The sequence below is a fragment of the Nomascus leucogenys genome, chromosome 17, assembly GCF_006542625.1.
Source record: "Nomascus leucogenys isolate Asia chromosome 17, Asia_NLE_v1, whole genome shotgun sequence".
NCBI classification, from domain to species: Eukaryota; Metazoa; Chordata; class Mammalia; order Primates; family Hylobatidae; genus Nomascus; species Nomascus leucogenys.
This window is the reverse complement of record NC_044397.1, coordinates 48,027,697-48,040,973: the sequence shown is the minus strand read 5'-3', so window position 1 is coordinate 48,040,973 and position 13,277 is coordinate 48,027,697. Positions and strand designations below refer to the sequence as shown.

The window sequence follows — 13,277 nt, the reverse complement described above, 5'->3', positions numbered from 1 at the left end:
ATAATATATTATTTATAAATGTATATGACTTTATACACAGGTTAAATGCAAATGCCTTCTGGGGTGGACCTGACTCAACTCAGGGAAGAAGCCCTGCCTAAAAAGGCTGCAGCTTAGGTTTCACTTTATCTTCTTCCAGCCCAGCATCTGAGCACAGCTTCTGTCACTCAGGGCCAATCAGGACCGCTGGGCTGGGAACCGTCCAATCAGGCACGCAGCTGGAGCGGACAGGACGGCTTCCGGGATTTGGCGGGGCCTTTGTCTCTGGCTGCAGCCGGAGCTCCTGCTCTCCTCTTCACTGCTCAGTGTCCTCTGCTCCTAGAGGCCCAGTCTCTGTGACCCTGTGACCTGCAGATATTGGGAGATCCACAGCTAAGACGCCAGGACCCCCTGGAAACCTAAAATGGTGAGAGTGCCGGGTCCGACATCCCGCGAGAGGGGGAGGGGCTGGTCGGAACCGGTCGGAAGTGCTGTGGCTGGACTCGGGCCTCCAAAATCCGCGGCCCCGAGTTCTCCTTGGCGTAGCTCGGCCCTCGGTACCCCGCGGCCCCGAGTTCTCCTTGGCGCAGCTCGGTCCTCAGCCCCCTTCAGCCGTAAGATGGCGGCTGGGCTGACAGCCGAGACCCTGGGCGTCCTGTCTCCTCCCTGCGCAGTGACTGTGCCCTGGCCTGGAGCCCTCTCTGGGCAGCTCTGCACCCACAGCGCCGCATCTCTCCCCGATTGTGCAGGGATGCCGGGAGGGTCATCCGGGGAGAATCCTGACTCGGGTTGCGGGGTTCATGAATGGCAAAAGCTTTAGTCTGTGGGGTTCCTAGTCCATCTTTTTCTCTTAAAAATCTATGGAAGTCACCGCAAAAATATTAAAGAATTTAACCAAAGAGTAATTCAAGAATTATAGAGCACCCAGCTGTGGTTTGTAGTTTATTTTCCATGGGAGGGGCTTGAAGAAAAGACTTTTATAAGGTGCATGATAAAGGAAAGCAAACTCAATAATTGGTTAGGTAGAGTTATGTAGTTTCTTAGTTTTAGATCGAGGTGGAAATGTTGTGGTCACGTAATCAGAGCTTAATTGGCAGTTTATGGTTGATTAAGTCTAAATTTTGTTTTCCCCAATGTAGTAATTTACAAAAAAATGCATTTGAGTTAGATTTTTTAAAAAGTAAAAACCCTGGGACTAGAGCCACCTCAGTCTAATTGCCTGCCATTTAATTATTTTCACACTCCACAGGGGACAGATTTTCCCCTGCAACTTTCACATGTATCTCAAGCAGGATCTCAAGACTACTCCCTATTCCCCATTCTTTTAGCCTGACTTTCAGTAAAATGCTAAATTTCCAGTTTCTTTTGACATTCCCAAACGCCAACTTCCCCTCCCTAATTCACATTATCAACTATTTGTCCTTTAGTGTACATTTTAGATACTGTATTTTAATTAATCATTGTGGACAAATTATTGGGTGGCACTTTAAAAAAATTGTTTGCTGTCTGAAAAGATTTCCATTGAGAAGAAAACAAAAAATAATCCCCTGACACTGTATTGTAAAAAAAAGTCTGTGCCTATTTTGCTTTTATCTTCCCTAGGCGCAGAGATCTTACCAGAATGTTTTTGGGTCAAGGTTTCCTTTTGGAAACTTTACAGGGTGATGTATCCTCAGCCACCTTTCAGTTTTCTCCTGGTTGTGGGTTTCAGTACTGTCTGGGGATAAATCAAGATATCAACTGTGGCTGTGTATGCTAGAATCTCTAGTAAGTTTCAGCTCCTGGCGTGGAATGGAACTCTGGGTATCTGGGAATGGGAGACATAGGACAATCTGAGATTGGAGTGTAGCCTCTCAAGGGAGCAGGTGGATTCCCTGGGGCTGAGAGGAATCTCCTAGTATACTCTTCCTTTAGAAAGCTAACCCTTTGAGGCATTAAGATTGTGTTCACTCAACCCAACTTCCATTTCTCAGAGGTACATTGCTGGTCAGCCAATCGGATGCTGGTATTGAGAGGAAAACACAGAAATAATTTCTGTCCCCTGGATTCTCCAAGATTTATGAAAGAAAAAGTAGTATTCCAGAAGGCAAAAAAAAAAAAAAAATTCAAACTTGACCCCAGTGAGATGGTACAAGAACTTGCAAAGTGAAATGCACTTGGGGTAGTCACTGAGGCATAGGGCAATGTCTATGGAGAGGGTGGTCATTGAGCACTTAAGTGAGCAGGATTGGGGTAGGAGAATCTAGTGTTTGGGTGGCCTGACTTGACACATGAGTCAGACACATCTGTTTTCTTTTTTTTTTTTTAATTATTACACTAAATTTTAGGGTACATGTGCACAACGTGCAGGTTTGTTACATATGTACACATGTGCCATGTTGGTGTGCTGCACCGAGTAACTCGTCATTTAGCATTAGGTATATCTCCTAATGCTATCCCTCCCCTGCCCCCCACCCCACAACAGGCCCCGGAGTGTGATGTTCCCCTTCCTGCGTCCATGTGTTCTCATTGTTCAATTCCCACCTATGAGTGAGAACATGCGGTGTTTGGTTTTTTGTCCTTGAGATCGTTTGCTGAGAATGATGGTTTCCAGCTTCATCCATGTCCCTGCAAAGGACATGAACCATCAGACACATCTGTTTTCTAATCAGCACGGCCACTCCCTGGGTTTGTCACCTTGAAAAGATTTGTTCACTTATTTTGATTTCAGTTTTATAACTGTAACTTGCATTTTATTAGTACAATTTAAAAGGTAAGAAAATATTTGCAGAGCATAAAAGAGGTGAGTTTCAGAGAAAAATAATATCTAATCATATATTCCATTTATTAAGAATTCTCATTTACCTTTTTCTTTCCCAGACTTAGTTTAGGAATTTACTCAGGTGTGTTTTTTATGGCTGAATGATGTCCAGCGGTATTCCAAGGCTTAGTTTTTAGAGTGCTAGCAGGGAAACAAAAAGGAAAAAAAGCTCTCTTCCATTTTGACTGTAGAAAATGAATACATTTTTATAAGAAAATGTGGTAGATAATTGATGAGTTACATAGATATATGAAAGCATCAGTCCCTCTTTTTGCAGGGTACTTTTGTTACAGTGAATACCTCTATTCTATATCCTATCATCTTGATTTGTGAGGATAATGCTAATTTTTTTTTTTTTTTGAGACGGAGTCTCGCTCTGTCGCCCAGGCTGAAGGGCAGTGGTGCGATCTTGGCTCACTGAAATCTCTGCCTTCCGGGCTCAAGCAATTCTCCTACCTCAGCCTCCCAAGTAGCTGGGATTACAGGCATGCATCACCATGCCTAGGTAATTTTTGTAGTTTTATTAGACACGGGGTTTCACCATGTTGGGCAGGCTGGCCTTGAACTCCTGACCTCAAGTGATCCGCCCGCCGTGGTCTCCCAAGGAATTACAGGCATGAGCCACTGCACCCAGTCGGTTAATGCTAAATTTTATGAGATGAAAGTTGGTACCTCCTAGAAGTGTTCCCATATGACTAATTGATTACTACATAATTTTTAATGAAAATAATAAAATAATACATTTATCGTCTGAAAGGAATAAATACTTTGCATTTCTTACTGAGGTATGAAATGTAAGCACCTTAAAATTTCGTTCCCTTGGCTGGGTGCAGTGGCTCACGCCTGTAATCCCAGCACTTTGGGAGGCTGAGGCAGGCGAATCACCTGAGGTCAGGAGTTCAAGACCAGCCTGGCCAACATGGTGAAGCCCCATCTCTACTGAAAAATTAGCCAGGTGTGGGTGACAGGCACCTGTAGTCTTAGCTACTCGGTAGGCTGAGGCAGGAGAATCGCTTGAATCTGGGAGGCAGAGGTTTCAGTGAGCCAAGAGTGTACCACTGCACTCCAGGCTGGGCAACAGAGCGAGACCCTGTCTCAAAAAAAAATTTCCTTCTCATATATAAATACTGTGCATAATTTTGCCGAATTTTCAAAACCCAAGTGAATAACCTTGACATGGAAATTAAAGCTTGTGCCCAGTGATTCCAAGCTAAGGCTAATATTGAGCCTGCAAAGGGAAGGGAGGTTATTAAAGACCCAGTTAGTTCTTTCTTGGAAGCTTCCCCTGCTCACCCCAGCCATGGAAGAAGCCTTTTTTCTGAGAGAAGCTACAGAGCCCTGGACGTTGGGGGACCCCCAGGCAGATGCAGTTAACATTAAGATGGAAGGGGAATGGGAGAGTCTTACTAAAGATGAAGTTGTTATCGTTTTGAGGCAGTATTTTACTTTTTGTAAAAACAGAATGCGGTTTCTGTAAAAAAATTTTTGAATTTTAAAGGAGTATTGCAGCAGAAGGAAATACCAACTGTAAGATCTTTAAGAATTGCAAAGTTTAGGCAGACAGAGCCTTTTTTTTTTTTTTTTTAGGGAGGAGCAAAGAAGGTTAGAAAGAAGGTCACAGGGGAATGGCAAATGGAGGGTGAAAATAATCAAATACTAGATTAGAAAACATTTTATCCTGAAGTCATCAAGTCTTTAGGAGGGACAAAAAATGGGGTTGTATGTTGGCTCAGACTGAGGGTACCTCAAAGTTCAGAAGCCTGTGGGAAGGAGATAAACTTAAGTGAAGTTTGATTAAGAAGAACTTTATTTTGACCACTGAAGAAAAATTCAGCTAATTTTTTAATATGAAAAAGAAAATATGCAGAATGAGTGTTTGGTTATTAAATAGTTAAGAAAAAGAGCACCATCTAAGTCATAATGGGAACGGTGTTTCTTTTCATAAACCGTTCCTGGAGAACACAAAGGATGGGGACTTTTATTAATCACAGCTATTTACCAGGATTATCTATGTGCTTCATCTTTCCCCACCTCCTTGTCCTATACATTTTTTCCATTTGAATTTTCCTGGGTTGTGTCTTGTATAGTAAACTGGTTGACATAACTACAGTGTTTTGCAGAGTTCTGTGAGTAGCTCTATCAAATTATTGAACTTCAGGGAGTTTACGGGAGTTCTAAATTTTCAAACAGTAGTTTAGAAGCACAGATGGGCCCATATGGTTTTTAACTGGCATCTGCAGTGAGGACAGTGTTGTGGGACTGAGCCCTGAATCAGGGTCTGCTAACTCTGGGGTCAGAATTCAAATGTTAAACAATGTGTTAGTTTTGGAGAATTGCTTGGTGTTAAGCAAACTTTATAGATTTGGTGCCAAAAGAAAGATATCACAGAGGCCTGGCCTGGAGTGGAACTCTGGGTGTCTGGGAATGCGACACTCTACTCTCCTGTACACAGACTGTTACACGGCCCATTGTCCTGTGATTCCAGGTCTCCTTCCATGGTGAGAGAGGACTGAAAACTTAGAGGAAAGGAGCTCTAATTATAGACCCCCGTTTCTCGCAGCTGCCATCCCAGAATTTCCACCCACTCACAAACATACCCATTAGACATTGATGTGTCCACACCCCTCCCAGGACTAGGCACCGCCCTCAGGAGTTTCACTGCAGCATTTTTTTATTCTAGCGTTTTTTGCCAAAAACCCATAAAAGTGTCTACAAGTCTCCTGACATACTCCTATTCCCAGACACTGAATCTGCAGCAGCAGCCTGCTCTCTCCACCAACCAAGGGTTCTGGACCACCTGTTCATAATCTCATCTGCCTGCATGGACACAAATAAATCAGAGGACAGCCCCATCTGGGCCACTATCTGTAGCACAGACCATTCCTCCCACCTACGTTGCATTGTCCCCCACCCATGGATTTTTTTCCTTTTAACTTTTATTTCTGTTTTGGGGTACACGTGCAGTTTGTTATATAGGTAAAATTGTGTCACAGGGGTTTGGTGTGCAGATTATTTTATAACTGAGATACTAAGCAGAGCACCACACAAGTACTTTTTTTGATCTTTTTTTTTTTTTTTTTTTTTTTTTGAGACAGAGTCTCGCTCTGTCGCCCGGGCTGGAGTGCAGTGGCGCGATCTCCGTTCACTGCAAGCTCCGCCTCCCGGGTTCAGGCCATTCTCCTGCCTCAGCCTCCCAAGTAGCTGGGACTACAGGCGCCTGCCACCACGCCCAGCTAAATTTTTTTTGTATTTTTTAGTAGAGACGGGGTTTCACCGTGTTAGCCAGGATGGTCTCGATCTCCTGACCTTGTGATCCACCCGCCTCGGCCTCCCAAAGTGCTGGGATTACAGGTGTGAGCCACCGCACCCGGCTGGTGACCCTTTTTGTTCTTTCACCTTCCACCCTCAACTAAGCCTCTGTTCCCCTCTTTGTGTCCATGTGTTCTTATTATTTAGCTCTTATACATGAGAAAATATATTTGGTTTTCTGTTTTGCATTAGTTTTCTATGGCTAATGGTCTCCAGCTCTATCCATGTTGCTGCAAAGGACATGCTCTTGTTCTTTTTTATGGCCACATGGTATTCCATGATGTTTATGTATCATATTTTGTTTGTATTAAATATTTTGTTTTATTTTATTTTTATTATAATTATTTTTGGAGACAGGGTCTCACCTTGTCGTACAGGCTGAAGTGCAGTGGTGTGATCTTGGCTCATTGCAGCCTCAACCTCCCTGGCTCAAGCAGTCCTACCTAAGCCCTCCAAGTAGCTGGAACTACAGATGTGTACCATTATGCCCGGCTAATTTTTCTGTTTGTATTTTTTTGTAAAGACGTGGTTCTTCCACATTGCTCAGTCTGGTTTTGAACTTTTGAGTTCTGCAAATCTGCATGCCTCAGCTTACGGAAGTGCTGTGGTTACAGGTGTGAGCCACCGTGCCCTACCATACCATATTTTCTTTATCCAGTCTACCATCGATAGGTATTTGGTATCTTTGCTATGTGAATAGTGCTGCATTGAACATGCATGTGCATGTGTCTCTATGATAGAATAATTTATATTTCTTTGAGTATAAACCCAGTTATGAGGTGTCAGGGTCAAATGGTAATTCTGTTTCTAGTTCTGTGAGGAATCACCACACTGCTTTTCACAGTGGTTGAACTAATTTACACTCCCACAGGCAGTGTATAAGCATTCCCTTTTCTCTTCAACCTTGCCAGCATCTGTTATTAACAACAGCCATTCTGACTGGTATGAGATGGTATCTCATTGTAGTTTTTCTCTGCATTTCTCTAATGATTAGTGATGAGCATTTATTTATTTATTTATTTGAGATGGAGTCACACTCTGTCGCCCGGGCTGGAGTGCAGTGGCACGATCTCGGCTCACTGCAACCTCCCCCGCCTGAGTTCAAGTGATTCTTCTGCCTCAGCCTCCTGAGTAGCTGGGATTACAGGTGCCTACCACCGTGCCTGGCTAATTTTTGTATTTTTAGTAGAGACAGGGTTTCACCATCTTGGTCAGTCTGGTCTCGAACTCCTGACCTCGTGATCCACCCGCCTTGGCCTCCCAAAGTGCTGGGATTATAGGCATGAGCCACCGCGCCTGACAGAGCATTTTTAAAATTTACTTTTTAGCCACATGTATGTCTTCTTTTGAAAAGCATCTGTTCATGTTTTTTGCCTACTTTTTAATAAGGTTGTTTGCGTTTTTCTTATAAATTTGTTTGAGTTTCTTATGGATGCTGGATATTAGACCTTTGTCAGAAGCAAAGTTTGCAAATATTTTATTCTGTAGTTTGTCTGTTGATAGTTTCCATTGCTGTGAAATAGCTAGTTTAATTACATCCTATTTGTCAGTTTTAGCTTTTGTTGCAATTGCTTTTGGCATCTTAATCGTGAAATCTCTGTCAGTTTCTATGTTAGAATGGTATTTCCTAGGTTAGTCTTCCAGGGTATTTTATAATTTTAAGTTTTACATTTAAATCTGTAACTTATCTTGAGTGATTTTTATATATGGTGTAGGAAAGGTATCCACTTTCAATGTTCTACATAGTGTTAGCTAGTTATTCTAGCATCGTTTATTAAATTTGGACTTCTTCCCGCATTCCTCTTGTCAGCTTTGTCAGAAGACCAAATGGCTGTAGGTGTGTGGCATTATTTCTGGGCTCTATTGTGTTGCACTGGTCTATTGGTCTGTTTTTTGTTGTTGTTTTTTGTTTGTTTGTTTTTTACCACTACCATGCTTCTTTGGTTACTGTAGCCCTGAAATATAGTTTGAATTCAGGTAATGCGATGCCTCCAGCTTTGTTTGTTCTTTTTGCTTGGAATTGCCTTGGCTATTTGAGCTCTTTGTTGTTCCATATGAATTTTAAAATAGGTGTTTCTTTTTTTTAAGTTCTGCTAAGAATGTTTTTGGTAGTTTGATGGGAATAATAGACCTGTACATTTCTTTGGGCAATATGGCCATTTTAATAATTTTGATCTTTTCTATCCATGAGCATAAAATGATTTTCCATTTATTTGTGTCATATCTAACTTCTTTAAGCAGTGTTTTGTAATTGTTGTTGTAGAGATCTTTCACCTTCCTGATTAGCTGTATTCCTAAATATTCTTTTTGTAGCAATTGTGAATGAGATTGTGTTTTTGATTTGGTTTTCGTCTTGGATGTTGTTGATGTAGAGGGATGCTACTGATTTTTGTGCATTTATTTTGTATTCTGAAATTTTGCTTCAGTTATTTTTCAGTTTAAAGAGCTTTTCTGTGGGGACTATAGGCTTTTCTAGATATGTTGTCTGCAAACAGGGATAGTTTGACTTGTTTGCTTACTATTTGGATGCCTTTTATTTTTGTCTCTTGCCTGATTGCTCTAGTGAGGACTACCAATTCTATGTTGAATAGGAGTGGTGGGAGAAAGCATCCTTGTCTTGTGCCGGTTTTCATGGAGAAATGCTTCTAGTTTTGTCCATTCCATATGTTGGTTGTGGGTTCCTCATAGATAACTCATTATTTTGAAGTATGTACCTTCAGTGCCTACTTTGTTGAGGGCCTTTAACTATTTTAATGCGAAGGATGTTAAATTTTATTGAAAGCTTCTTCTGCATCTATTGAGATAATCTTGTGGTTTTTGTCTGTATTTCTGTTTATGTGATGAATCACATTTATTGATTTGTGTATGTTGAACCAACCTTATATGCCAGGGATAAAGTCTACTTGATCATAGTGGATTAGCTTTTATGATGTGCTGCTGGATTCAATTTGCCGGTATTTTGCTGATGATTTTTGCATAAATGGTCATCAAGGATATTGACCTGAAGTTTTCTTTTTTTGTTATATCTCTGTCAGGTTTTTGGTATCATATGATACTGTTCTTATGTAATGAGTTGGGAAGAGTGCCTTCTCAATTTTTTGAAATAGTTTTAGAAGAAATGGTACCAGCTCTTCTTTGTACATCTGGTAAAATTCAGCTGTAATCTCTCTGGTCCTGGGCTTTTTTTGGTTGCTTGGCTATTTATTAGTAATTCAGTTTTGGAGCTTGTTATTGGTCTATTCAGGGATTCAATTTCTTTTTTTGCTCAGTCTTGGGAGGATGTATTTGTTCAGGAATTTATCCATTTCTTTTAGATTTTCTAGTTTGTGTGCATAGAGGTGTTCATAGCAGACTTCAACAGTTATTTGTATTTTTGTGGGGTCAGTGGTAATGCTTCTTTTGTCATTTCTAATTGTGTTTATTTGGATCTTGTCTTCGTCATGAATCTAACTAGTGGTTTATTTAACTTATTAATTTTTTTCAAAGATTTAACTCCTAGGTTTTTTGATCTTTTGTATGGTTTTTCATGTCTAAATTTCCTTTGGTACAGATGTGATTTTGGTTATTTCTTGCCTTCTGCTAGTTTAGAAGTTGGTTTCCTCTTGCTGCTCTCATTCTTTTATTTATAATGTTAGTTTGTTAAATTGAGATCTTTTTAACTTTTTAACGTGAACATTTGGTGCTATAAATTTCCTTCTTAACACTGTGTCAGCTGTGTTGCAGTACTTTGTTCTCATTTGTTCCAAAGAATTTCTTTTTCTCCCTTAATTTTATTATTTACCAAAAAGTCATTCAGGTGCAGGTGTTTGTTTGTTTTGTGAGACAGAGTCTCACTCTGTCACCCAGGCTGGAGTGCAGTGGCATGACCTCGGCTCACCGCAACCTCTGCCTCCCGGGCTCAAGTGATTCTGTGCCTCAACCTCCCGAGTAGCTGGGATTACAGGCATGCACCACCACGTCCGGCTAATTTTTGTATATTTAATAGAGGCAGGGTTTCACCATGTTGGTCAGGCTGGTCTCAAACTCCTGACCTCAAGTGATCTGCCTGCCTCTGCCTCCCAAAGTGCTGGGATTACAGGCATGAGCCACCATGCCCAGCCCAGGTTTTTAAATTTGTATGTAATTGTATGGTTTCAAGTGGTTTTCTTTGTATTCAATTATATTTTTATCAGGCTGTGATCTGAGTGTGTGGTTGGTATAATTTTGGGATGTTTGAATTTACTGAGAATTGTTTTATTTCTGATTGTGGTCAGTTTTAGAGTATGTGCCATATGGTGATGAGAAAAATGTACATTATGTAGTTTGTAGATGAAGAGTTCTGTAGATGTCTGTTAGGACTATTTGGTCAAATGTTACATTTAGGTCCTGATATCTTTGTTAATTTTTTGCCTCAGTGATTTATTAGTGTCTGTGGGGTGTTGTAGTCTCCCACCATTATTGTGTCAGAATCTAAGTCTCTTTATAAATCTCTAAGAAATTGCTTTATTCATGTGCACCTGTGAAAGCAAATTAAATCTTGGGACTCCAAACTCATTAAGCCAAAGAGAAAAGTTAATCTGAGAACTGGGTCATACAAACCTGCCTTTCCCTTTTGGTTCCTAAATAAGATGGTTACAAGATGAAAAGCTGCGTACCTCCCCCCATGTGTCCACAATAAAATTCCTAGCGAGCTGCAGATCTTTACCCCAAGGTGATTCTGTTAAAATTTTATCATAGAAATGTAAATTGATAGTTTATGGGTTCAGTCACTCCCCTTTCCATCAGACACAGATGCCTATCTGTTCCTCTGCCCCATTTTGTCTATGTTATCTTATGTAAAAATTCAGGTTCCCTGCATTTTTCTTCTGCCCTATTTGTCTGTGTCATCTTATGTTAAAAAAAAATGCAGATTCACTGAGCCAGACAAAGGCACGAATGACTGTATTTTTCTATCCTCTTCTTACATGAAAATTGTATACTTACCAATATCCCACCCTTTTCCCTTTAAATTTGAAGTCCTCAAAATCATCTTGGAAGAAAGACACAGATTTGTCTCCAGGGCACACATCTTTAACTTTGGCAAAAAACCTCCTATAATGATTGAGATTTGTCTTGTCATTCTTCTTGATTAACATACCCATGGAATTTTTTTTTTTTTTTTGAGATGGAGTTTCACTCTTGTTGCCCAGGCTGGAGTGCAGTGGCATGATTTTGGCTCACTGCAACCTCTGTCTCCCAGGTTCAAGCCATTCACTTGCCTCAGCTTCCCAAGTAGCTGGGATTACAGGCATGCATCACCATGCCTGGCAAATTTTTGTATTTTTAGTAGAGACGGGGTTTTGCCATGTTGGTCAAGCTAGTCTCGAACTTGTGACCTTAGGTGATCCATCCGCCTTGGCCTCTCAAAGTGCTGGGATTACAGGCATGAGCCACTGCACCTTGCTGGATTTTTTTTTTTTTTTTTAATAACACCTTTCTCCTTCTGTTTTTTTTTCTGATAACATTCTTTAAGTTGCATACAGTGTGCAACATTAAGATGTCCAAGAGTTCGGCTGGGCGTGGTGGCTCACGCCTGTAATCCCAGCACTTTAGGAGGCTGAGGTGGGCGGATCACGAGGTCAGGAGATCCAGACCATCCTGGCTAACACGGTGAAACCCCGTCTCTACTAAAAATACAAAAAATTAGCCAGGTGTGGTGGTGGGTGCCTGTAGACCCAGCTACTTGGGAGGCTGAGGCAGGAGAATGGCGTGAATGCGCGAGGTGGAGCTTGCAGTGAGCCAAGATCACGCCACTGCACTCCAGCCTAGGCGACAGAGCGAGACTCTGTCTCAAAAAAAAAAAAAGATGTCCAAGAGTTCAAAAACATGTCCAGAGACCTGTCTGTTGTAGGAGAAAATAAAAATTAGAAATAAGAGGCTTTATTCTCCTATGTGAAAATAAGGGAGTCTATTTTGCTAATCTCTTCTTAAAGGATTTAAATTATATGTAGATTTTTGTCTTTGTTTTGAAAGATACACAAATTGTATTAATAGCTAAATAAATTTTTGGTCATTGTTCTTGATTTGGGATTGTCTTTATCTAAGACCTCAGATTTATTGCTTTGTTTTTGCTTTAGCAAAATTTTTAAAATTTTTTAATCTTTTAAAGCAGACACAGTTTTGTTTAAATCAAAGCTCATTTTAAGAGCACACAGAAGTTGAGCACAAAGATAGTATTAAATTTAGCAGTACAGAATAATGAAGACTAAAAAATGCTGAGTAAATTCCTTTGACAGAAAACGGATTATCCAACGTAATTATCTAATATTTGCATGCTAAAATACTTCCATTGCAAAAGTGAGGTTCAGTGTATGAACTGAACAGTGGAGTATGTAGTCGTTCTTTGGTTTCTATTTATTACTTCAGAACAATTAGCATAGTTAGGTGTAGCATTTGTAGACAAACTGCATTCATATCAATTAAACAGTATTTTCTACACTAGTGTAAATATAAGGCCACAATATTTACTTTGAATGAATCCCTTAGTCATTTTAATTTTGTTATTCATACTTTTGAAACATAAAGTGTTTTCATTGAATTATGGTTACAGACAATATTTTAAAATCCTATGTACATTATGACTAGTACACTAAAATTATTATTATTATTATTATTTTTTTTTTGAGACGGAGTCTCGCTCTGTCACCCAGGCTGGAGTGCAGTGGCGCAATCTCGGCTCACTGTAAGCTCCGCCTCCTGGGTTCACGCCATTCTCCTGCCTCAGCCTCTCCGAGTAGCTGGGACTACAGGCGCCTGCCACCACGCCCGGCTAATTTTTTTTTGTATTTTTTAGTAGAGGCGGAGTTTCACCGTGGTCTCAATCTCCTGACCTCGTGATCCGCCTGCCTCGGCCTCCCAAAGTGCTGGGATTACAAGCGTGAGCCACCGCGCCCGGCCAAATTATTTATACTTATATATTTTATCCAATGTAAAAGAAAATTTACTACCAAATTATTACAGTAGATATTAGTATGATATGCTTACTAGTTTATTCAATAGACATTAGGGAAGCATGATTTTAGTGTCTTTTATTTCACTAAATTGGAATGCTGCTATTACAAGACAAATAAACAAGGGTAATGTGGCCACTCAAAAACCATAATAGCTCTTCAGTTAGCCATGATGCAAGCTCAAATATATTCCACTATATTAACAAAGTCATATTCCAATT

At 40.5% G+C, this 13,277-nt stretch overlaps 1 protein-coding gene across 1 annotated transcript in view; it reads left to right on the top strand.

Moving 5' to 3' along the window:
• Positions 1-204: 204 nt before the first annotated feature.
• The window catches only part of ZNF107 (zinc finger protein 107), a 37,073-nt gene continuing 24,000 nt past the window's right edge, over positions 205-13,277 (top strand). Inside the window, exon 1 of the mRNA XM_030797572.1 lies at positions 205-406. Within this exon, the coding sequence (XP_030653432.1) occupies positions 404-406 (3 nt within the window). The 5' untranslated portion in view covers positions 205-403. The remainder of the gene's footprint in view (positions 407-13,277) is intronic.